Source organism: Erithacus rubecula (assembly GCF_903797595.1).
Source record: "Erithacus rubecula genome assembly, chromosome: 1".
NCBI lineage: Eukaryota > Metazoa > Chordata > Aves > Passeriformes > Muscicapidae > Erithacus > Erithacus rubecula.
This window is the reverse complement of record NC_136658.1, coordinates 49,358,073-49,384,639: the sequence shown is the minus strand read 5'-3', so window position 1 is coordinate 49,384,639 and position 26,567 is coordinate 49,358,073. Positions and strand designations below refer to the sequence as shown.

General features: G+C 36.4%; 1 protein-coding gene across 1 annotated transcript in view; it reads left to right on the top strand.

Annotated features, from left to right (window-relative positions):
• GPC6 (glypican 6) overlaps positions 1-26,567 on the top strand; it is a gene marked incomplete at its 5' end in the record, with an annotated part of 711,546 nt that overhangs the window by 216,665 nt on the left and 468,314 nt on the right. Inside the window, one exon of the mRNA XM_079307108.1 lies at positions 4,925-5,083. Within this exon, the coding sequence (XP_079163234.1) occupies positions 4,925-5,083 (159 nt within the window). The remainder of the gene's footprint in view (positions 1-4,924; positions 5,084-26,567) is intronic.

Genomic DNA, 26,567 nt, shown 5'->3' with positions numbered 1-26,567 from the left:
TTCTGTTCCAGGTGCAGGGCTAGATACTTGTCTTTGTTAAAGTCCATACTGTTACTAAATCCCACTGCTTTCTCCACAAGTGGCTGAACATGAGCAGGTCTGAAGCAAGTATTTCAAGTTTCAAAGAGCACAGCTAAAGACAAAGCCAAATCACATAAATGTAACCTGCAAGGTGAAGAATTCAGAGCTATCTTTTCTTATTTTAGACTGCTGATGCAGAGTGATCAAGTTTAAAAGTACACCTTTAATTTACCCCTTTTGTTTAATAATTTTTATTCATTGCTGGATTTATGAAGCAGGATATGTTTCTATTATATTTCTATTCTCCCCAGTGATGCAGTTAGCCCTACCATTCATTCAGACCACAATCAGGTGTTAAATTTATGATTAGGATAGGAACTATAAAATTTTGACTGCCTGAGAAAGAAGTGCTTCCAAAATTGCTAAACTTGCAACAAGACCTATAACAAAATTCTGCCTGATGTCAAATATGTTATGTGATAATACTTCCATTTCTAATAATGTAGCCAAGGTGTTCAGGAAATCTGGTGGTTAAATTGTTGAGGGTAATGTTATATTCCATAGGGTTTACTGATCCTTCAGACTGTATCTTCTGCAAATAGAACAAGTTGCCACGTTCAGATCAGTTCTGGCATTTTGATATGCAGTAAAAGCATTTATTCAGCTTGAGAGCTGTAAGTTGTGATTTTTTAAAGACTTCTGAGTTTTGTAGCATGTTTTAAGGACACCAAACAGCAATACATCTGAATATAAAACAAGTGCTTTATAAATTGCTTTATCACACTTCAAAGCAGCATAGCTAGCAGGATTGCCAAATTCAACTGCAAAACTTGCCAATTTGGATCATGTGAAGGCAGGTGTGAGATTACAGCTGTAATAAAACTGAAATTGAATACTGGTAGCTGAATTTGTAGTAGGCAATTGATTTGATTTATATAACATAAGCCACATGAGGAGAGATATGTAGGTCAGCATCTTCAGCTGGAAGCAGTGGTTAGAAGAGTTGTGGTAGGTCACTGGGAATATTGAGTTAATAGCTGTTCAGCCTGGCAGAATTCTGGTGCAGTGGAACTACATTCATGTCAAACTTGTTTGGGGAGACACCATTTGCAACCAGGAAAAACTAGGCAGTTATAACTGATGCCACTTGTGCCATAAAAATTGCTGCTAGAATTAGCATAAGAACCTAGACCATATGGAGTTACCCAGGGCAAGAACTGGTACATTAGCTATGAGCACATTTTCAGCCTGCAAAATACTTGAGGTGTGTAAATACACAAATTAGCGATTAAACACTTTCTATGGTAACAGAACAATGTTTTAGAAAATGCAAATGGTAAATGATCCAATTCAAAAAATCAGAAGAAGCACAATCAAATTAGCCTGCAGAGTTATTTCCAATCCAAACACTCTCTTAGGTAACGAATTTGCACAAAAGAAGAAAAAAAATCCAGAATAAAGCATACATCCCGTCATTAAAAATACCTGAACTAACAACAGCAAAAAAAAAACAAACAATAAAAACAAACAAACAAAAAAACACCAAAAAAAAACCAAGCCAAACCAAAATGAAACACAATGCCCCCCAGCAAAATGCAAGAAAAAACCTCAATAAACAAACCCCTCACTTTTATGCCAAGAAAAGTGTGTCCTTTCTCTTTTTTTTTTTTTTTTACAAGGAGTGAACTAATGACCTGGCAATTCTAACATTAATTGGAGGTTTGATAAGAACACTCACAAAATGAGAATCATGCTTATAAAAAAGAAAAAAAATATTAAGCATATAGAAATTATTGTCAGAGAGTTACTCTTTGCCATTCCCAGGACTGAGCTTTAGTCCAAGTAATGATCTTCTGGAAACTGCAACCTGTCATGTGGTCAGTATAAACACTGCAGGGTTTATGAGCAAAATTTTCTAAAAGCTTTATTTTTACAAAATTAACTTGAACATCTCAGGCATAAAAAGTCTCCATTAGTGTTGACCAATAGAACATGTTGTTTTTTGTTTTTTTTTTTTACTTTATCCTTAGTCTGACCTGATCCTCCAGTGCAGAAAAGAGAAAGAAGTAAAAACCTCGAAACAGAATATGAAGAGTAGCACAATATTTCCATTATTATTTCTTTCTGTAGAAATTCAGGGAATGTATGGAGAGGGAGGAGAGAACTAGAAGTGTGTTTTGAAAAAAAGTTCGTTGTTGTACAGCTAAATTTTTGTGATGATGGTGGGTGGCTTGTATAGATAGTTTAGTAAAACACTGCTGGGATAAAAAGGCAATGAGGTAAAGTAGAAGCTGTGAGTATTTCTGATGAATGTGAGTTTCTACAGTCAAAAGCTTTATGAATGAAGGAATAATCAGTGAATTAAAAGGAAGAAACTTAATGAAAATACATGGATATGAAAACAATACAGTAGCAATCTGAATGAGTTTGTAGCAGCCAAAGTGAAAAATACTTTTTGAAGCAAAGCGAAGCTAAGACTAAATAAATCAGAGAAAGAAAAATTTACTATTCCTCCAAAAATGACTGTTGAGTAGAATTTAATTTGTCATAATACTCAGCATTATACAGTGTCTTAAAAAAAATCTAAACTCACGGCTGTTACTTACTAAGCACAGTGCCCTGATGATTAGTTAGTCCAGTTTATAGCCTGACAATTCTGAAAAACAAACAGAGCCAGAAAAGAAAAAAAAAAAAAAAAAAAAAAAAAAAAAAAAAAAAAAAAAAAAAAAGAACTTCAGATGGAGAGAGGAGAGTGATTTTTAAAAATATTTTTGATTGCAATGGCACCAGAGGACATTATCATAGCAAAAAGCATAAACTACCACTTTGACTGGAACTGGGAAAGTCAGTATTTTCAATAAGGAAAAAAGCCTGGATTTATTGAGGAAAGGGGGTTGCAGACATTATGGATGGGGTATTTTTTTATTTAATCAAGCACACAGCACTGCTTCTAATGACACAATATTTCAGCTTTACTTGTGTCTCTGACATCTAATAAAAACTCACATTACTGTTACTGAAATAACCTTTATTGTTTCTTATTATGGTACCTCCCTTACCTGTTGAATAGTTGCAGTTTCATGTGACAGAGATGTAGAGGGTGAGGCAAACATTAGTTTGCCACTATCTTTTATGTTTGACAGCAGCTGGCTCACCAGTCCCTGTATGTGTTGTTTATGGCTTAGATGTGTGACTTTGAGGATGGAGAGGAATTAATTTCTTGTGTCGAGAGGGTGTAGCAATCCTTACAATATTTTGATGGTCGCAGGATGTAATTTTTTTCTGAGGTTTATACAAAGTTTTATATCATGGTTCATTTGGACATGATGGGACTTGCAGGTAATACTACCAAAGTGTAACTGATAATAATAAAATGGTCCTTTCTGAAGATGTATATGTGTGAGCTTTGAAAAAGTCTTGAGATGCCTAAAGGAAACCTCATGGCGTAATTCATATATAACAAACTCTTGCAGAAGAAACAAATTAAGATAGGGTGAGGAGTCAGGGTTGAAGAATGACTAAATTTCAAATTGAGACTTCATTCAAGAACTGAATCATAAATTGAAAGAAGAAGAGGGCAAACTCAAGACAGTGTTTATTCTAAGCATGTGCAAACCTCTTTTTGATGCTGTCTCCAAAATGATGCAGCAGTTAAATGTATTATACCCTTGGGAAGCATAAAACTTAGGGCCTGGTTCTCCTCACTATATAATAAGAATGGTGAAAAGCAGCCTTAAAGTAGGTATAAATTCCATTTAAGTCTTCTTTATGGCTCAGCAGTGGTAGAAAGGAGCCTCAATATAAATGAGAATCAGGTCCCCAGTATTTATTTAACCCTTGGGCTTTGTATATCATTTTATTTGCACCTTTAAGAGATTTGCAGAGGGATTTTTAATCAGGATTTGGTGCACAGAAAGCTAAATGTTTTCACTGCCTTACAAGCAACTTTAATCATACAGGCAGATCACTCTCTTTATTTCGCAAGAGGAAATGGTAGAATTTTCTGCCTTTGTACAAACCAAACAAAATGTTTCTGACACTCTTAGTACAGTGTCAATTGGAAATTCACATTTCAAGTAATAACAGACCATTTTAATTTCATGAGCTGAAGAATTGGTTTCCACGTTCAAATTGTACTGAAGAAAGCAATATTGTCAGAAGAACTGGCAGAGTGCTTCAAGAGATAAATCTATTGAATTAAATAAGAAGCTTTCATTACCTTTTACGTTGCATTTCCATATAACATAAGCATTAATTAAACTCTTCATTGCATTCTCCTATTCAGCAGAGCACTTGCTCAGTCTGACAAGAAATGCTGCCCAAGAATACCTGTGGCACCCAAACACACTCATTAAAATACACTTAAGCAGAAGGGAAGGAAGGGGAGAAGGGAAGAATGTTTTGGTGCACTTGGGCAAGTGGGACCTCTCTACAGAAATGCATAATTTCTGTTCTTCAGGTTTTGACAACAAATGCATAATTTCTGTTTTTCAATTTTTGACAGCTCCAATGACTTCTAATAGGTCATCTCACTAGGTATTTCTCCAGGCAATTTGAATGCAAACAGTAAGAAAGCAATTGTTTTTCAAATTTGAAGTATGCTTCAGCAAATGTGGAAGGCTTCTTCAGCATGAGAGAACACTTTCAGTGTGAGGCAGTTTTACTTCTTGAAGTATCAAAGCAATTCTGCAGAGTGTGTCTGCTCTCCCCTGCAAGGGATACCCAGCTATAGCAAAGTTGTCGATACAAATTCAAGATGTTTCCTGCCAAGCTCTTGAAGTCAAACCTTAAAGAGCTCCCTGGGTAGCTCACCAAAACTGAAGAGCCATCATGTATTTTAGGTTCTGGCACATTTCTATCTGTATTCAAATATTTCTGATTCCTTCTTTTCTTGTGATTCCAGGGGAACATTTGAGAATCTGCCCTCAGGAATATACATGCTGCACCTCAGAAATGGAGGACAAGTTAAGCCAACAGAGCAAACTGGAGTTTGAAAACTTAGTGGAGGAGACAAGTCACTTTGTACGCACGACTTTCGTATCCCGGCACAAGAAGTTTGATGGTAGGCTGGATATAATTTACTTATTTTCAAGGTTATGGGATTTAAAAGCCATAATATCCATAATATCCATAATAAATTCCAATGTTCTTTTCTTTACAATTAGATATCCCATTTGCAGTTGTCAGTTTGGCTAAGATAAGCGTTAATATACAGCTGGTATGCTTATCAGCCTTGTGAGTATTGCCTTTAATTACAATGACATCAAGAATCAGACTGTTAAGTGCCTGCAGGCTTGGCTAATGTTGAAAAACGAGATTAGATATGCATAGAGAGGTTTATAATTTTTGTCTCCTAGTTTCAAATGCAAAATTTAGGTTTGTAATTATGTTCACTGTTGCAAGATGAACTGTGGATCTCCCATGATTTTTGTTATTGCGAAGCAGTATTTGAGTAGTCTGCCTTTTTATAGCCTTAAGGCTGTTATTTTTTTTTTTCTGCATTATTTTCTTATGATGTACAGAAGCTCTAAGAGGGCTTCTGGCTTCCAAACACTAAGGCCTCAAGTTGTGTTAGAGAGAGATTATCATGCAAACCATTTAAACAGTATTGAACACATAATTTCTACCTAGAAAGAGCAGACGATAACAGTTTGAGGGTTTTATTTCCTTGTGGTCAGCCTTTATAAGATCTTTTCCAGATCCAAATTACGGTGTCACAATTTGCTAAGTGTTTGTCTTTCATAATGAACATTAAGCTACTTTTGTGATTGTGTCCATATTTTCAAATTGTGGTTTTATCTAAATTTGAAATCTGTATTTGTGTTGAAAGTATCACCCTGAGCATTTCTGCATATGTATAAGTTGAAAAGGCTCTGGCATTAAGAGGTGCAAATCAGCATTGCAAAGAGGATGGCAGAGCTACATGTAGGTGGAATGCCTACAAATTTGTGGGTAAAGCTGGCTAACCCCAGGTAATGGATCATATGCACACATTTAGGAGAATGGTGGAAGTGTTATCTTTGAAGTTGGAAGTTTGCTTCAAAAGCTCTTTGGTCCCATTTGTAAAGAAGTGAAGATGTCTCTATATTATCCAATGATTTTATTTTCCCTAATATTGATTCTCTCAATGTGACACAGAAGAAAAAATTGATTATAAAAAAGGGAATGGAAGAGGTATAATATGAAGATGAACTGGAGGAAAGACCCTAGCAGATCAGATGCTAATGTAATTTAGAGAATGTCCTTGGAAGGCGCACATGACTGTGCACTGCTCTGAATTGTGATGACTTCCCTTTTTAATGTGAAAGTGTAATTATTTTTATGTAGAGGATTTTAAAAAAATTACTTGTCTTCAAGGGATCTAAACAAATCTAGAAGTTGTATGTAGTATTGCAAGATGAGTGTGCAAGCAGAACAGACATTTCAAACCATCTATGGGCATGCACAGGGCTTTTTTTGTAGAAGGGAACCAGGGTGATTGCTGGTGTTCAATGACCATGCAGCACACTGAAAAGGCTGGGCTCATTGACCACAAAGCTCAGACAGCACTTTGCCAATTCTTTGTCTACTTCAGGCCTTTCTGTATTGCATTGAACTTAAGGACATCACAGCTTTTTCAGTAACCTGAAGTTCACTGTCTTAATATTGATTGTAAGATATGGCTGAAAGTTCCTGATTGGGTGTAAATACTCCACTCTCGAATCTGCTGCACAGAAACTTGGAATAAAAGACTGAGTTGTTTCTTCTATCTTATTATTCATGTTTTAAAGGGAATTTGCAATGTGTTGTTTTATCAGAGAGCATTTGAACTTTGTGTATGCCTTCAGGATTTCCATGCTATTCTAAAGCTTTTCAAAATTTGTTCATTTGCATAGAAAAACTGTTTCTTTCCAGAAGGGCAAAGATATTAATAGAAAAATATATTCACCTAATAGAGTTTCAGTGTAAAATGAGCTATATTTCTAGCAGTTTAAAGCACGATGATGCTTTTCAATATAAAGCAATGTTAAGATTGATAACTAGGGTCCATGTTTTAACTGTTCAAGTATAATCCCTTTTTTTCGTTGTTTGTTTTTTTAATTTGGCACTGTGATTGCACAAAGCAATTGTGATACGTGATTCTGACATTAATGTTAGTACACCACAAACAGCAAAACAGATATAGTCAATTGTGGTGATTTTTATAGAAGTTTTGCACAGTACCTGTGTTTGTCAAGAGCAGCATATGTAAGCAATAAAAGAATATATGAATGTCTAAGTAATGTCGAGATAGATATCAGTGCTGCTCCCCTAAGGAGGTAATTTCAACGATAGTTGCTGCCAAGCTGTTTTTTTCTTCAGATATTAATATAATTTTAATAATTCTTGAAAGGACATCAAAGGGATATCTTGTAGATTTTACAGGTTTTTTTTTTTTAATGGCACACTAGACGTCTCAGGGTAGTACTGAGTTTTGCAATGTAAGACTTTTTAGAGGTATGTGATCTCTTTTGAATTTTGGTGAGACCTTCATAAGCCTTGTCTTTCTTGACTTGTTTTCTGCCCCACAACCATACACTTAAGTATAGATAGAACGATATGATTTCCATTTTGAGTGGCAATTTGAGATCTGTTTTCCTTTTCAGGAATTTTTCTCAGATTCCTATTCAAGATCAAATCTAAAAGGAAACTCTGTAATTTGAAAAATGTTCAAGAAAGAATTTGCTGTAACTTGAACATTGTCTCTTTAGCCTCTGATGAGACAAACGTTTTTACACAGAATCACAGAATCTGAGCATGGTTGAAATGTCATGAGGGAGGCTTTGTCAGCCCTCCTGCTCCAAGCAGGCTCAGCTATCACAGGTCACCCAGAATCATGTGCAGCTGTATTTTTAATATCTCCATGGATAGAGACTGCACAGCATCTTTGAGCAGCTCGTGCCAGTGTTTGACCATCCTCATAATAAAGTGTTTTCTTGTGTTTACATGGAATTTCCTGACTTGCTTTGTGTTGTTTTTCTTAGTTTGTACCCATTGCTGTCACTGGGCTATATATTGCCCCCAATATGCATGTTGATGAGATCATCTGTGCCTTTTCTTCTCAGGGCTGAACAGTCTCAGCTCTCTCTGCCCGTTTTTAGAACAGGTAGTCCAGTTCTCTCATCATCTAATTGCCCTTTGCTTGGATTGCACCAGTGTGTCTCTTGCAGTGGGGAGTGAAGACCTGGACCTAACTGTCCATGAGTGGCCTTATAATACTGAACTGAGATGAAGATTCTCTTCCCTCAGACTGCTGACAATTTTCCTACACAAGTTCTGTGTCAGATTTTTATTTTGTTTTACCTGAAGTGCAATACTTCCAAATTTCTACTGAAAATAAATTTCTGTAATAATTAAAAGCAATAGCAGCTCAAGATGAAATTTGTAACAGACAACTTTAGAAATTACTAAGTGATTTGGAACTGTCTATGATCAGAAAAATTATACCTTTCTTTTAACTGCCAATCAGTTCTTGGATCCTGAAGCCCTTTATAATCTTTCATTTCTTATTCATTTGTGCTCCACATTTCTAAAGGGCTGTCACTGTATTGGGACTTTTGACTGCTCCATTCTTCTAAACTCATTTATTCCTCATAGTATATGAGGTTCAAAGATGTCTCAGAACCAAAGATCTGACAATATAATTTTTCATTCAATTTCCATGTTCTAGACAAGTGGCATGCATTAGCATAAGTCACTACACAACATAATGCCAGCTGCCAGTTGTTTCTTGGCTGAGCTTTATGTGCAGATTTTTACATCTGTATGGCCACCATCTGCATATTTGTCATTGCACTGATGTACTGGATGGTCATTTCAGCAAAGTCAGTATCTGTAATTTCACTAATAGGTGTGTGAGGATCCATAGAATCTTCTCCTAAGAATCTTGCCAAATAAATAAACCCTTGAAATGAGAAAAATTCCTATGAAACAACAAATTCTCAATGGCCCTAAGAAAAAGTGCAATATTGGTTTCGGCAATGGGACACACATACCCTTCCAAACTAAGAAAAGAAACAAATAAGCCTTTCCAGCAAATAGGAAACACAAAGGAAGTGAAGAATTTCAGCAGATACAAATTATTCTCCTACCTCAAGGCTTTGTGTAAGACTAACCCATAAAAGCAGGCACCTAATGATCAGCTGGTTCCCATTCCTAACAACAAGCAAGTAATCATGCTCCACTTCTTGGACCTCCATACCTCAAAGCAGCTTAAAATATATTATGTTCCCAGTGTAGCTGTAATAGTATCATCTTATTATCACCAATTCCCTTGCATAGTGACATTGCTGAGCAGCTGTTTCACACACAAGCCAATTTCTTTTAAGTATTGCTCCATCAGCAGCTGAAACCAGCCTGGCCGGAAGGTTTTGTCATGAATGTTAATGAGGAGACAAGTAGCTGTTCAGTGACATTTTCTCACTAATCCTTTGAATAAGTATAGGGGAAAATATAACAAAGAGTTTTAATTTAAGCTAAAAAGATCTGAACCTGATAAAAGACACGCTGTCTCCTCATTCTCATCAAAAATTACACCAGCAGTCTTAGCAGTGGTGTTAAAAATGAAGGAATGTCTAAGAATAGCTTTCATGAACTTGAATGGATATGGATAGCCTTCAGCAGAATGTGTGAGGCATGATGCCTTTTAAGGAAAATAACCCAAATAGCCTAAGGACCAATCTGCAGCTGCATTGATCTATCATACAGTGCCATCATTCCCTGAGCTCCCTTTTTTGCAGTCTCAGAGAACAGTGATCCATACCCATTAGTGCTGCTCGTATATATCTTACAGTCATTACCAGCAGTAGTGGTGTAAATTACAGGGCAGCAAAGAAAGTTTCAGAGATGATCCTCAATAGTAATACCTACAAGAACAGCTAACATCCCAGACACCCTGTATTCCCCTTTTCTTGCACACTTTATGAAGGAACTTGGAGAAAAATAGCAGGTTTGAAACTTTCCTTGATATTAGAGCTGAAAAAAAAATGCTTTGTGAAGTCAGTTTATAATAAAGTAAGAACTTTTCAGAGATAAACTATTATAGCTAGACATAACTGTCTCATTAAACTTGGGAAAAAAAAAAAAAAAAAAAAAAAAGGGTGTGAAAAGTGAAATAAGGGAGGTGCTTGAAGTTGGAATACACTGAAGTTCAGTTGCATGGCCAGAGTAAGTCTCCTGCCCTCTGCTCCCTCGTCCTCTCTCTGCCCAGCCTGCCAGCCTACCTTAAGCCATAGCTAATGCCTATAGGCTCACTGACCTCTGTAGATTTCTGCAGTGGAGAGGGAATACAGCAACACAGAGGGCCACTTGTACACTGATATTGTCATGGTCCCTGGGTAAAGGATTGTCATCCAGCAGGATATTTTTTAATGCTTTGCTTTCCATGCGTCCAGAGCGAAGGGGCATGGGTTCCACAGGAGGATTTTTGGCTTGGTTGGTTGGTCTCTGGAAGCAGAAATTCATAAAGGACTGCCTTTTCCACAGACCTGTTTGGGAGGCAGGAGGCTTCTCTGGGGTGTGGGAAAGTCAAATAAAAATATAATTATATTATTCTAGTGCTGCCATGTAGGCTAACGGATATTTTGGGGCTTCCTTCTGTGCAAGATGGTGGTGGTTGGTTGGTTAGTTAGTTAGTTAGTTAGTTTGTTTGTTTTTACTTTGTTTCTTTTACAATATTTCAGCATTGCTTTGCAACATATTTTGCATCAAATGCAAAATTCATTGAAGAACAGGTGTATTTTTAAAATCCACAACTACTTGGCTGTAACAGCCCTTCAAGCAGGGTTACAGTTTACTTATAATTCATCTACTGGTTTAACACTCTAAATACCTTCTGTATTTGACAAAATGCAGACTTTAGAACAGATAGAAGGCTTAAAGAAATGCAACGTGTTGGTTTGTAGCATGTAATGACTTGCAAGTCTTCATTGGACATCTGACACATGTTTTGAAGCATTAAAGGGATTCCTAATAATAGATGCCATACCTTAAATTTGATGGGAAACAAGCATTTGAAAATACAATATTCCACACCTGATCAAAATCCTATCAGAGCTTATAATAGCCTAAGAGAAATCTCTATGGCCTGCAAACAATTTTAGGCTCTAATCCTGTAAGATTTGCCCTGAGTTTACTGTTTATCAATTTCACATATTATGTCAAAATTCTTGAACTACATTGAAGCAATTTTTTTGTTTGATTAATTAACCAAAAGAGTAGAGGTGACAAGCCTACAAAACTTGGATAGAAATGACTTACCTAGTAATGAGAACAGTTTCCAGCCAGGGATGCTAATTCCTCTAATGTGGCCAAGTCCAGTACTGAAAGCAACATTCTGAGATTGGGTGTCTTCCTCACACTCCCTACAGTTGGAAATGCACTTTGTGCATTTGGATGGGCTCTGCTCTTCCTCAGTTTAATTCAGTAAGTGCAGCTGGTCAGAGTAACAGTAATATTCCAACCAGCTGCATCAAATTTTATGAAGCTGCAAAGCAAAGAACAAAGTGTTACCCTGAGCTGGAATAGATGGGCATCACCCGCTCTCAAATAGACCTCGTTAGATGGCATTGTTGTCCAGGTGTAGCCAAATCCAAACAGGCTTTGAGGGCACAGGGATATGGTGTTTTTTCCCATAAAAAAGGAAGTAGAATTTGCCTTGCTGGCAATTTGATATCCATGGTATAGAGTGTTCCTGTAGGTTCCCTCATTAGTCAACAGGGAATGAGGGGTGCAAGTCACATTAGTGTAAAGGTTACACTTCAAATAGGTCTGGAAAAATCTTTCCCTGGAGTACATATTTCTCTATATGGGTTAGAAAGGGTATTTAGTTATGACATAGATGACTATACTTTGGATTTATTTATACATTTGTTCAGATAAATTCCACCCCAAGGAACAGAATAAAGGAGTCAAACATCTAAAAGACTTTCGAGGCTCTCTTCTATGCTGCTTTTTTTTTTTTTTTTTTTTTTTTTATCTATTATTCTGTAGGGCAAAAGAAATTTCAAATACTGAGACAGGTAGGCACTACAGAGGTCAGTCATCTTATGTTGGCTTAAAAAAATCCAAACACTATCCTGCTGAATTCAAATGGCATTTAATCTTCAGCAAAGCTCTAAACAGTGTATGTTTTTAGTATTTTATGATTAAAATTGTTCTCTAAGTTTCCAATCCTTTAAAATATCAACCCATAAGTAAAATTACTGATCTAAAAATACTAAACCCCCTGCGATTAAGGATGCTTGAGATGCATGTGGACAAGAATAGAATTCATAGTGGACTCAGCCTCAAGTCCATAATACTGATGTCTTATTGCAATTGTTCAATGGAGATACTCTTACCCCACTTCATTCTTACTCTGATGGTTAGTGCTTACCTGTCACACAGCAACAGCAAAAAACATGCTGTGAGAATCAAAAATAGCCACTGTACATAAAACCCAAGCTGTGAAAAAAGGTATTCATACATATTGTCAGCACTTTGGATAATAGGAACTATAGTCTTATAATTTCTCATTTATTGTCCTCAACCCTCATTAAATGCAGAAATACTATTTTTTAGATTAATCTCTTGGCTGTAATAAACAGGCATTGTTATCTTTTTGCTGACCTTCTTTCCCTAATTCTTTTGCCTGTGTGTCCAAACAACTGGGAAATTAAAAGGAAACTTAGCGTATCATGAAAAGAGTCCTGTAATACTGAAAAATGATTTAATCTCTGTCCCTGTTTCTCTGCTTACCTAAAAGAATTTTTAGAGTTTATTTTTAATTAAAGTTTCCCTTTTCTTTTTGCCTCTGTTTTATGGTTTACAAGAAAAAGATGGAAGTGGATCTTTTTCTGAGAGGAGTACTTGTGGGAGGATGATAATTTTTTCTGGGAGGATGATCATTTTTTCTGGGAGGAGTATTTCTGGGAGGATGGTCACTTTCTGGGTGGACTGTCACTTTCAGCAGTAAGATGGGGACAGAAGGGAGCTATATGCCTAAATGCCTATGTGCCATAGGAATACTTTAGAGAGAACTTAAAAACAGGCATATGAAAGTCTACTTGTGCTATACTTCATGTCAAAAATGAAAATTGCATATATAAGTCAGAGCTACCAGAATTCAGGAAGGAGATATGAAAGATATGGCAAAGAGGTATTGCTTCTCAAGCCTTCTCTGCTTGCTTACACTAGCTCTCATTCTATACCAGCAGCTGAGAGGTAAAAATGAGCATCTGCTGCCCAGACTCGCAGGGTGCAATCTCTCTTGTCTGTGTGGGTGCTGGTAGAAAGGAGCAGCCGTGGTTGCCTGTGTGGGCAGCCCCACTGGGTGCTGGTGAGGGCTGACAAAGCTGGGTAGTGTAACTGCACAGTCACCACCGAGCTGGAGTTAAACATGACACCACCGTAAGGAGTGCAGTTTCTGCTGGCCAGGCTGTTGGGTAAAATAAACACAGATCACAAAGATACAAACCAAATTAGATTATCCACACTGCAGGGTTTCTTGCTTATTTTTCTGTACATGGACATTTAGGTGTTGTTTCTGAAAACTTTGAACTTAGAACACTGCATGACACCTGTATTATTGAAATATGCCAGTTTTCCTAAATACTTGAAACTCTAAATTTAACTGATTTTTCCATAATGGGTTTTTTGTGGATTATTTTTCTGAATATTTCTTCCCACTATTCACTTCTTAAGATTTTTATATAAATAGAAATCTTTATTTTCAACATTCCCATTTTTTCAAAAGTATACTTTTGAAATGAATTTCCTTCATGTATTTCTTGCATATGCATCACATGTCTACTCGGGGATATGTATATATTGGTTTGTAAGCTTTATCAGAAATAAAGTATTTAATTTTATTCTAGTTGTAACCCATGTGCTTTATGCATTCAGAATGACACAGCATTAAAATGTCAAGTGTTTCAGCAGTGCACAGGTCAGTTATCTGTCATTAACAGCAGGTATTGGAAGGACAGAGCATAGAGCAGGAGATGAACTGGCAAAGGGTGGTGGGGAGGGACAGAGAGAGAGGGGACCAAAAATACTGTCATGAGTTATCTGTTAAACTGTAGTCATGTGAAAAACAGTATATGGCTTACAATCTGAGAAACAATCTGAGAGGGGTAACAATGCAGCTTCTGTGGAAGAGTCTTCACACTGTTGGAGAGGCAGATGGTGGACACCATTGCTTGATGTCTGCTTTGAATCTCTACCAAGGCTCTTAATAAAAAGAAAACAAAACGTGAAGACCTGAAATGTGTCTTCTTTAATATATAGCAGGTTCTTAATTTAACATTCCTGGGTGACATTATTTACTGTAAATTGATACTTCTTTTGTGTTATTATGGGAGCATGCAGAAGACATTTGCTATTCCTGAGAGGAAATTGAGCAACTCACAGCTAAAAGGCTGTTCTTGCTCTTGAAGAGAAGAGTGAAAACTTTAGACCTACGTAAAGCAGGAAGGAGGTGAAAAATCACTCATTTCAGAAAAGTAGGACATCTTCACTCAATGAAATCTCAGCAAGATCATGTCCAGGAAAGGGCAACAGCAGGTACCTGGTGAATGCTAACATCAGTGAGTGCGTACAATGTATGCGAATTAATTTTTACCCTGATAAGAGCAACTGGTCTGCACAGGTGCTAAAACTGTGCTGAGGAAATCAATTCTGTTGTTATCTCCTTTTTCCTTCTTCTGACATTGAAGTAGCTTCACAGGGATTTGCAGCTTAAGGAAAGTATCAATTTATACAAGCTTGTTGTATAAAAGTTGAACCGAAGTTTGGTAGGTGGAAGACCTGGTGATTTCTGCTCTATGTGAACTCGTTTTTGGAGCATGTAAAATCTCTTAGGGGGAAAAATACAATAAGCTTTCAAAGCATAACAAGAAATGAATGCATGTGAAGGTATGCAGACTAAGAAGTCTATTGTAGCTATTGAGACTAAGCAAATATAAACAATCTGGGTTGGTTAATTTTCAAAAGCTGGAAAAAATTCTTAAAGAAAACACCTTGTTTCAATCACCACAAAGCCAGAAGAAAGTTTTGGAGCTATGATATGTATTTCATGTCAACAAAATCCTATACAAATTTAGTTTTGAATTTCATTAAAATCAGGTATTTTGAAAGATTTCAAATGAATGCTAAAGGTTATTTTCAGCTGAAACACCGAACATGTTGCAATTCAAAATGAAGAAACAAATCATTATCAAATCTTTTCAAATTGCATATTTTGTGGTACAGTGAAGTTCTGTGAATTTGTGAAAAAACATCAGCACTGCATTTTTAATTTTTACAAGTTTCTGATGTTAACACTTGGTCAGCTTTACAAGAAGATCTGAAACACTCCCAAGAAAACAGTGGTTTTTTTAGTATCTACTGTTGTATGTATAACTTTCCTGGCACTCCTACAAGTAAACAACAAATTAATTTAATCTCTCATTAAATAACTTGCAAGGGGAACCTTGCCTCACCTTCTAGAGTGTATAATGAAGTTTCAGTACAGACAGCTTTTAGATGCTGTGAGGAATGGATCCCAGAGCCTCAGACATCATTTTTGAGCTCTACCCAAACCCAGCTAGCTGGGATCTGCTGCCTAGTGAGTATAGCTAGTGGAGAGCTACAGCTTTGAAATTATTCTGCTTCTTAATTCAATGCCCAGAGACATCCTTTTCCTACATGTGGTTGATATTTGGAATTCAGCTTCCTGTTTTCATACCAAAGCATACATGATACGACATTTTAAAAGGCCACTGTGTACTTGTAAGCATATTGGTATTCAGCTTCTGAAAGCTGTGATCTATTTATTCACACATTGAATTTTAAGTCTAAATAAAGGTACAGAGGCTGAACCATTCTAGTCTAACTGTATATCAATGAGAAGTTAAATATCAAGTGCACATTAAGGAAATTTATACAGCTTAAATTAGAAATTACCCTACAACAGGCTTTTCTACTTCCCACGTTTATAGCATCCCCTTCCTTGAGTAAATATGGGCATATCTTTAATATTTTAAGCAGTTTGAGGGCCATATAATCTCCATACCGATGGGATCACTGGATCAGGATCTGTCTGCATACCCTTGTACAACAGCTTCTTTTTATGCCCAAACATGATGTGACAAAAGCAAGAGAATTTTGGAAAATGAAAAAAATACTAGAAAGAAGTTTCCAAATGGCTCATCAGCAATTCACCTTGTGGAGGGAAGGAAAGTACTACTGGTCTCAGGAATCTGAGTATACCTGAATTCTCTTTTTCTTTAATTTTGCATAATTCTCTGAAAAGAAAGAGCTGTAACTGTTTGTTCAAAGTAATAATCAAACAGCTCTAACAACAGAGCCAGTAAGGCAGTACTAGACATGCCAGGATAATATAATGCTCAACTGTTCAAAGAGAAACCTAAATGCATAGTGATTTATTTGGATTTTCTGCACCTTACATTCCTACATTCTCTTCCTTAATGTGACTGGCTTTTTGAACTGCCTTCTTTCATATGCATGGAAATTCACATCTCTATAAAACTAGAGAAATCCTTGTTCAGTTCTTAGCCCAAGGATAAGCTTGTGCTGGGCCTAAAGCACAGGCAGGCTTAATGCCAGGACTTTGCATGGGGATCAACTGCATTTTCAGCTAATGCACAAAATAAAATGCAACAAGCCAAAGCGATGTTGTGCCCACCATTTACAAAAAAAAGCCCTTTGAAATGAAACTCCTTATCCTCACCTTCACCTGGGCTGTGCCTGTGATTTATGTAGCTTTGTTACTGAGAGAGGCGTTTCTCAAGCATGATCTGGTTTTTTACTTACCCATCAGTAACTTGCTTGCTGAAACTTTATCACTGTTGTGGTGCTGTGTCTGGGAGGAAATGGTTTTGTTCATCTGTTCCTAAAGGGGTGCATGGAAGAAGAGCATCGCAGAAGAGGAAGGGAAGTTCAGAGGTGAGAAAAGGACAGGTGAGACCTGACAATAATTTTGTGGTGGCCTTAGCCATGAAAGGATGGGTAAATGTTGAAACCTGAAGGCCACCTCAGCAAAGGTCTCTCACTGGGCAATCCACAGGGCTTTATTACCCTTGCAGCCTAGAGATTTGTTTGTTTAAAGTGTCAGGATCTGGTGAATTGTCTAAAGGTATGAACAGGAGTAGGCGGCTGCTGCCTGAGGATTGTTTACCAGCAGGGAGTTGTAGTTGTTATGGAATATTATCTAGGACATAAATCTGCCCCCCTCCTGGCACCTGCTTTTCCTCTTCAACTCAGAAGAGACTGTAGAATGCAAGTATCTGTAATTAGGCCTTCAAATGCACAGCTTGAAAGGAAACAATCTTAGCACAGCATAAAGACAATAGCACTTCCCTGGATTGACTAAAATTTCTAAATGTCTTAATCTCCTTAATTTGCATCTCTAATGATGCTTTTTGCAAATTCCCTTAACAGAAACTATATTAATATGCAGACTGGCAATGCCCTTATTGATACTCTGTATAGTATTTACTTATTTTTTTGCTATTTTAAGCATAGCCAGGAAAGCTATAATCCATATTTAATTTTGGAATAGCAGTGATGTGAAAGTCTTTTAATGTAATCTCTGGAATAAAAACATTCTCAAAATAAGGGGAGAAGAGGACAGAATCAGTGACCATTCACAGGGATGATCTGTGCATCCCTAGTGCAGATACGTAGTTGTGAAAAACAGGTTATTCCTGGACAGGGGATTTACAGTTCTCAAATAAGGATTCAGGTGTTAATGTTGCTTGTGAGTTTGTGCAGTGCTGTTAGTTATTCATAAATATTGATCTTTCATTTTGCTGTTGCATCATTACTAGACCTACAGGTAGTAAGATAATTTTCTGATAGCTAAGAGCTGCATAGATAAAAGGGAAAAACAAGTAATCTTGTAACAAGTACATTTTTAGATTAAAATATTAGAAGTAATTTAAAATAACAAGCTTTCAAAGAAAAAGGAAAAGTTAAAATTATTTTTGCTTGCAAAGATTTATAAGATACTGCTTAAAATTACTCGTTTGAGTCAATAACCTTTGTTTTCCTTGCCTAAGACTTGTGTAGAGTTTTTGAAAATTCTATTTAGCATCTGCTTTTGCTACTCAGACCTGATATTGTCCCTACTTGAAATTTCCTTCATTAATGTGACAAACGTGTTGTCTGGTTATAGTTAAATTCCCATTGTTTAAAACTTGTAGATGCTGAAGCTTGGGGTCAACCACAAGGCCACCTTACTGTGATGGTCATGCATACTCCCAGTCAATTTTAAACCAACTAAACTGGCTTAGCTTGTAAAATCAGCAAAAATGCTCAATGGTTCCTTCAGATAAAAGAAAGGGGTGGAAGACATAAAGAGACAGTGGTGAAAATTGAATAGTCTGTCCATGTAGTATGGCAAGTAACTCTTGGAGATGAGAAAAAAACAATGTCAAGGGAGTTACAAAATTAGGAGGTTGAAATTTTGAGAAGGGGAACGTCAGTAAGTTGGTGCTTATGTTTAGCTATGACATAGAAATATCAAAGTGCTAGTGCAGATTTCAATCTCCTAGGAAAGGGCCAGACACTGCTCCCACCAATGCCTTAGCACTTAGTCTGTTTAAAAGACTTCATTAGGCTACCCAGAAAAACAGCACACTATCAAATTCTCTGATAGACCATCTGCGAACAAGTGCAGCAAGTTCTGCAACAGCTAAAAGGTTTCTTCTCAGCTTCTGTTTGCAAAACATGTGTGAGTTAATGGAGTATCACATTCACATGGTGCAGGGGCATTGACCTGGAGTCTCTTCAGGAAATAGATCTAGGTTTTATGGAGATGCTCTGTGCTTTACAGTGGGAACAGCTCACATTTTCTAATATGACAATAGTGTTACGTGTTAGAATATTTGGTATGATATATGTTACTATACTGTTCCTTCTTGGAGGGTAGTTATCTTTCAAATAAGTCTCATTTATCTTTGTTTACCAACTTATGTGCCAAGTAAACCAGGGCCAGGGCAGCTCGAATAATGATGCCAGTTTGTGTGACTAGGGGAAAGAAAATAATCTAATTTGTTTCCAAAGAGTTCGGTGTCATTTGGGAAGGAATTTAGAGATTATTTTAGAAATGTCTAGACAGTAGAGCACTTCCAAAGGCACATTCCTTGTGAAAGCATGCTTCTGAGATTAGTCACACAATAGTGAAGGAATAATTATTTCTGATGCTGCTGTAAATATATCTGTAATATTTCAACTGCTGAGTACAGGACACACTTATGGATTATCAGGATTTCTTGTTCACGCCTTCATCTCTTCTTTGGTGGTATATGAAGAAAGGATGAAAACAGGTTTAGCAAATGCAATTCAGTAGCTAAATAAACATGGTCTGAAAATTACTATCCCCTACCTAACCACTATCAAAAAGACCATTATGAATTGTATATCCATTCTCTGGACAACAGGGTTTCCTTTCAACTCTGCATCCACTTCAGCCCTCCTGAAATTGGACTCAAAACACTTTGCTGAAAAGAAAACTTGTAGTCAGATTTTGCAGAGCTGTGCTATATTGTCATATTTTAACCAAATACAAAATTCTCTTTAGTCACATAGAAAGACTTGGTACAGATTATTCACAGAAGGATGAATATGCAAAAGATCATTTTCCCAGAATGACGGAGATGAAAATCATAGGTGTTAAATGAGAATGTAAATTACAGATCTCTAAGTCTTTGAACCATGAGGATGTTAACTTTCAAACAGATCTTGGCAGTTCTTTTGTATATAAAAAATCTCAGACATATTTTTTCACTCCATTTATTTTCATTATACTATTTATATTTTCTCCTAGTTTTTGGAAATAATAAAAATCTAGATTAGTTAATTAAAGTCTTCTTCTCTGTGAAACAAAAAATATTTCTTATTATGTTTGCATAATTACAGAGGTGGTAAAGAAACTGAGGCACCTAAAGGCAATCCGATGTCACAAAATTTGGTAGTGACAAAATTGCAAATGGAATAGAGTCTGTTTTTCATCTGCACTTTCTCAGGCTTTATATATACCCCAATTTCATTATGTTAATACCAGAAATTTTTAGAGAACGACATAGTTTTTCTAAATTTTCATTGATCCAAGCTTTTTCTGTAAGCAAAATATTCTTTTTCTTCTCTCATAAGTTTGAATTTCTTTCTTTCATTACTTTCTAGTAAATTCCTTTCAGTTCAGATTTTTGCTGTAGTAATGTCCATAATTATACAAAATATTTACTGACTGCAACATGTTGCCATAAAGAAGGTTTCTCATGTACAGTATCTTTTACTTTATGAAATGAAACTGATTTTTTTCAGTACTGTAGAAGTGTTGCAGCTTCACATTACATTTAGGTAATTTTCCCACAGGTATTCCTGTTGCATTTTTTCTTATTGGTTTTTAACGCATTCACTTGCATTTTTCCAGGTAGAAGCTACTTCACTAGTGACTGCCAGGTTTTATTTTCAGCTTTTTGTTTTCCCTCATCATTGTAACACCTCCAATTTTGAAATAATCTATAAATTTAATTATTGTGCTGCTTAATCCTTCATCCAAGTAATTATTAGATGATTCACCTGCAAAAAAAAAACCAAAAAAACAAAAACCAAACCTATTCTTTATCTAACACAAACTCTTTGGGATATACAGTAACATCTCTAATTAGCTTGCTGAAATTCTGCCATAACCTCCTCTCATTATTGATCTTTCAGAACAACACTGCTCTCATATCAAATTTCTGTTCTGCAACTTCATGACAGCTTCCCACAGCTGAAGTGGATCATTGAACCCCAGTTATTTATCAGACAAAGCAAGCTTTTTTTTTCAGATCTGTTACTAAACTGCACTAGACTTGCAACCTTTTTAGATTCAGTTCTCATAAAAACATTTAAGGTTGCGTGTCATTAAAAATGTTTCCATGAGTACCATTACTGTTTTGACCACTCTATTTTCTGGTTATTAAAGTGCCTAGTATATCTCTCAAACAGTAAAAATCTACTCTTAATTGATTCCATCAAACTTTCTCTAAAATGTACAAATAAATGCATTATTTCACTAGGACTGGCTGGGTTTTGATTTTAGCCAGTGAAGTCTGCCCAAGACACCATTCTGTAGTGAGCTAACTGTAAATTAGGAATATTAAAGTTAAGCATATTTTTCAGCATTTCTTATCTGCTAGGCAGAACTTCCTGACTATATGTTCTGTAGGTAAGGACTCCAAATGCAGTTTCTCTTTTAGAAATTTTGTTCAGTTGGCAAATTCTTTATATTTACCATATTGCTACGTAGAACTGAAAACCGATGTTATATCTGACAACAGTGTAAAGTTCAGATCAGTGGTATCTAATTATTACTCTTCTTAAGATTGTCTTTTTTATAGAAGCCAGAGAGAGCTTCTTTTTAAACTGGAGAGAGATTTTATGCTGCTATCTTCTGATAGGTGCATGATTTCCAAGATCCAGTTTTGCCCATAAATTTAATAGGTGGAAGGAGGATATTGCTTATCAACACATGCACTTAGTAAAGAGCAGATTCTGGCTTTTATTCTTTCTCCCTCCTCTTCAACTATGACATGTTATTTGTCCCCTAGGAATGTGTTCCCATACTACAGGTACTGAAAAATGACAGCTGCTGCTAAATAACACTTTTTGAATGATAAGGACACCATCTGAAAGAATTAACTATTACATTAATTGTTTTCTTGACATGATATAAATAGTTGTGATTGCATACTCAGAATGGCCACATACCTATATAAAATAGACAGACAAAGCAGCAAACAAAAATATTTACAGAGAGAAATAATAGAAAAGGAAAAAAACAACTGTTTCATCTCCTTAGGTCCACAAGTGAGTCCAGAGGCTAAAGCACAGGTATACTTAGCAAAGCACAGGTAACGTAACCCTATGGTCACGAATGTTTAAAAAAAATAAATATAAGCACAGAAATATGGAAAAAATACTTGTATTCTGTGTCTTCAACAGATGAAGATGGTAGGAAATTTGTTTGAAGATACTACAAATACACCTAAATGTCTGTTCCTTCAGCTGACACCATAAAATACATGATATTAGTTTTCTGGCTGGCCTAGGACCTGCCTGTTAGAGCAGGTAATCTGAGCTATCCAGCATCTTAAAGTCCTGTTCTCAGAGGACTGATGGGAATCAGATGTCATTGTCTGCCTTTTCTCTTTAAATGTCTGTGCAGGGAATACAAAGCTAAATGTTTTTCTATTCCTTGTACAGCTTAAAGATGGCTTATTAGTGAAATGATTGATTTATGTTTTGACCTTTACTGTTTAGCTACTGATTTCTTTCTCTTTGCCTCTGAAAGACAGAAATGCGTGTGGTGTTATAAGGTAGCCCTGACAAAATTTCAAATCATGCTATTTTAAATGGAAACAATAAAACCAGATATTTCATAATGCTTCATGAAGGATATCTTAATAAAAGTGATGATATTAACAAAAATACTGACAGTAATTACTTGGATATACCTTTATGTGACCTGGAAAACTGTCCCAGATGTAAATATATTGGATATAGCTCTGTAGTCTTGTAAACACAGCAGTTGTTATCATTGACAGAAAATTGCAGTAAGAAGTGTTTTTTAATCAGACTTCTTATAACTAATATTTAGAATATCTGAATTACTTTAAAAATACTTTCTGTCTGTATTACTGAGTAGTAAAAAGTTGGTTTGATTTAGTTTTAAGGCTTGATTTTGGAAATAGGAAGACACTCCCAAAGAATGAGATATGGAGACATTAAATAATTTAGTATTTCTGTTACTGATTATTAATTTGCAAGAGTGATCTTCAGAGTCTTTCCATCTCTAGAAACAGCACTCTGCAAAAAAAGAATACAGATCTAGGATGTCCTGAAGTGCAGCAGGTGTTGGCTGTGTCATTTCAACATCAGTTTGGGGTTCAACAGCCTTGCAGGACTGAGATTGTCAGTTTGCAGGTGTTAAATTTAAAAGGCAGTGAGGCCAGCTGCATTCAGGCACTGTGAGTGTTCACGGCAGGCATTCAAGGGCAAATCATGCTTGAGCAACCTGATTGCCTCTACAGCTAAATGACTGGCTCTGCAGATGAGAAAAGAGCCGTGGAGGTAATATACCTTGACTTTGGTAAGGTTTTTGACACTGTCTCCCACAGCGTTCTCATTTGATAGCTGAGGACACCCTGGCTGCCTAATCTGATTTAGTAGAAAATCGTCTGGGCTATCAGGCTCAAAGGGCAGTGATCAGTGTCTCCATGGCCAGCAGGCAGCTGTGAAGAGAGGGTACCCAGCAGCTAGGGGACGAGTTCTGGGGCTCTTAGTGTTCGTCTGTGACCTCGCTGGTGACACAGAACAAACTTTTTACAAAGTTCAAGGAAATTGCCATCATTAGGAATTTGAATTTCAGTCCAAAGGCTTATCATGGCAAACCTGTCTATACTGTTCCCAGAAGCAACCCAAACACTGGCCTATTACTTTCTATTAATTAAAGTATTTATGTTGCTGTTGTGCTGCCTTCCTGATGATTCTCTTTTTTCCTTACATGGGACTTAAATGTTAAAGTTTAGTGTTAATATCCAATTATTAAATTATTAAGGAGATGTCTCTGCCCAAATTAAGGTGCAAATGAGACCATATTCCAAAGTCAATAGTACAGATTTTTATTAAACTGTAAATGTGAGGTAGAGAGATGGGGTAAAGAGAGACAAGAACAAAGAAAGAAGGGCAAAGGAGATACAGATCAAATAGAAAAGAAATAAATTCTCCATAAATTCTGACAACGTCTCATTGGTTCTTTGCTAGTCCTCTCAGTGGTTGCAGACTGGGCATGAAGTGGTAGAAGGGCAGTCCACCCAACACCAGGTCCATGGGGTTTATATTATGCTGAGGGTAGTTGGAAAATGTCCCCATGAGTCTTTCAGCCCTGCTAAGATGTTGCAGCCATCTCTTATGTCAGTGTAGTTGAGCCAATCGTGGCCCATTATACCCCATCAGCTGAGATAAACACCCTCCTCCTACGTGTGAATGCCTCTCTTCTTGGGAGGGGAGTAACCTGGGTGTTACTACAAGGGGTCAAATGTTTGAGTCATTAATCACTAGCAGGCCAGTCTTCCACAGTCACCCTTCTGACACTAGACCTTTTCCATTTAGCTTAGTTCCATGTCCTTTCTTCCTTTAGTTCCTCTCCTTCTTTCTCCTTTTCTCCCTTTTTTTTTTTTTTTTTTTTTTTTGAATGGGGATGGCAGCCAGTGGGTGGATGACTTCATCTGAGCAAATTGTCTCAACTCCCTTGACAGTGAAGAGAAATAGAAACTCTTGAAATACGGCATATTTCCTAATTTAGAATAGGTTAGATGAATACATCTTACAAGAGGCTCCTTTTCTCTATTGACTGTACAAGAAATGAAGATGAAGCCTCTCAGATGAATGTCACAGGTATCTAAAGTTAGGTACAGTGGTATCACAATATATCAGAGTGATCATAATCAGAAAGAATGATATTGCCACTATCTCATGATAACAGAAGCTATTTCTTCTTCATATTTTAAGGACATGTCATTCCTTCCATGTTCAGAGTGCTCTACCTAAATTTCTGTGCTGGCTTTTGTTTTTCTGTTTTGTTTTTTTTCTTTTAATTTATGGACACAGTGTATGGGGACATTACTCCCCTTCTATTAGTGCATATATCAGGAGATTTCAGGTCCTGAAATTGCTTCTCATACTCAGAAAAATGGTTGAAGCATCACAGTACTGAGTATCTCACTGCTGGATTTCCAGATGCAGATTTCACTTAATAGAAACAGAATAGATTAAATACTAATTTTCTAGTTATTTTCTTGCAGTCTTTTATGTTCCAGTTAACACATTAGCCTCTGTTTATGTTGAATACTATCAATGCTCCCCAGTCTGGGAGATATTATAATGTATCTGGCTGGTACAAAATGCTTCTGCTGTGTTTTAAGTATAACATTATGCAGCCAATGAGATTTTAATGGCTCTTTATCACAGCTGGACTCCTGTAATAAATGCATCAAGACTTCAGACACATTCTCCTTATATGTGACTGAGGACAGTGAAGAAACCCAAATACATGGGACAATATAATGAGATTATTTGATCTACCATAGAACAGCCAATGCTGTAGCACTTTTTTAGACTCCTCAGATTTAAACTTGGCTCACTTCAGATTTTAATGTAATAGAAAATTGATATTAAGCTAATTATATAAATATAGCAGCAAACCTTCAATTTTTTTCTAGACATTTATGAGATCTCTGATCATTGGGCTTTTTCAGTAGCAAATTGTAATGAAGCCATCTGCTTTAGAGATATAAGACATCAAGTATCAGGTTACCTATTCTTTCAGATTTCCTTAGAGCTATGGTTTAAAAGATGAGAAGTTGACCTACAATTTGTTTATTAATTTGGTGCCTGACCTTTTTGATGTCTTTTTTTTTTTAATTGCAGACATGTTTTCACCCTTTTACAATCATCCTTACTGCACAAAATACAGCCCAAGTGATTTGCATGCATGTGTGAGCACAAGCTAAGGTCTATTGTGAAATAACATTGTACAAATATGAAGACATTTGTCTTTCACTTTTATTGAAGAGTATGGAATTGAAAAAGTGAACTTAGAGCAATTCTTGGCCTGCAAGTTATTGCATGTTTTAGATCATTGAAATAAAAGCCATTTTCAGTGACAGTGTAAACAAAGTTAAATGTGAAAGAGCAACTCAGTTCTTTTCACACTGCATTTTACAAAACAGCCTGATAAAAGCAGTTTTGTTCTACCTTTTATGAATTTTGTGTAAGTACCACATTCAGAGACAATTGCAAGTCACAGAAAATGCAAGAAAATCTCTCATAAAGGAATATTTCTCATCTCTTTTGAGAAACAGTAATAACTTTACGTCTGAGAAAACACTATTCTCAATGTCCCATTCCTGTTTATCTCATTGAGATATTATAACTTAAGGCTACAAGTCTCTCTATTTTGCATTTGGCTTCTTGGTAGAATATTTCAGTGCAACAGTAGAAGGAATGGAATGCTGTAATGCTGCTCTAGAGTAATGCTGGATGCTACACTGGAGGTACTTGATCTTTCTCAAAACAAATGCAGGTGTGTATTTGGGTTAGCCCCATATTTTGGTTACCCAGGAAGTGTCTACATTCATATTGATTTAGATTTTCAATACAGAGGAAAAAAATCTCTTTTTACTTAGTCCTTTTTGCAGCATGCATATATGAATCTGTGTTTTTCTCTTCTACAAAGCAGTGTTGTCTGGATGAATAATTTCTGGGTTTTGTGGTTTGTTTTATAGTTGCCATTTTTTTAAATGTAAAATGCACAGAATAAGTCTATTCTATGTTATTTTAATGCTTCTACTTATAGTAAAATGTGATGCCCCTGAGCAGTGCTGGTGGAAAGTATTGCAGAGTTTAAACCATTACTCTTGTGGCTTCTCCAGCCCATTCTGTCAGGAAGATTCCACTCTTCCTGAACAAGGAGGGGCCCTTGTTCCTTGTGAGGGTGG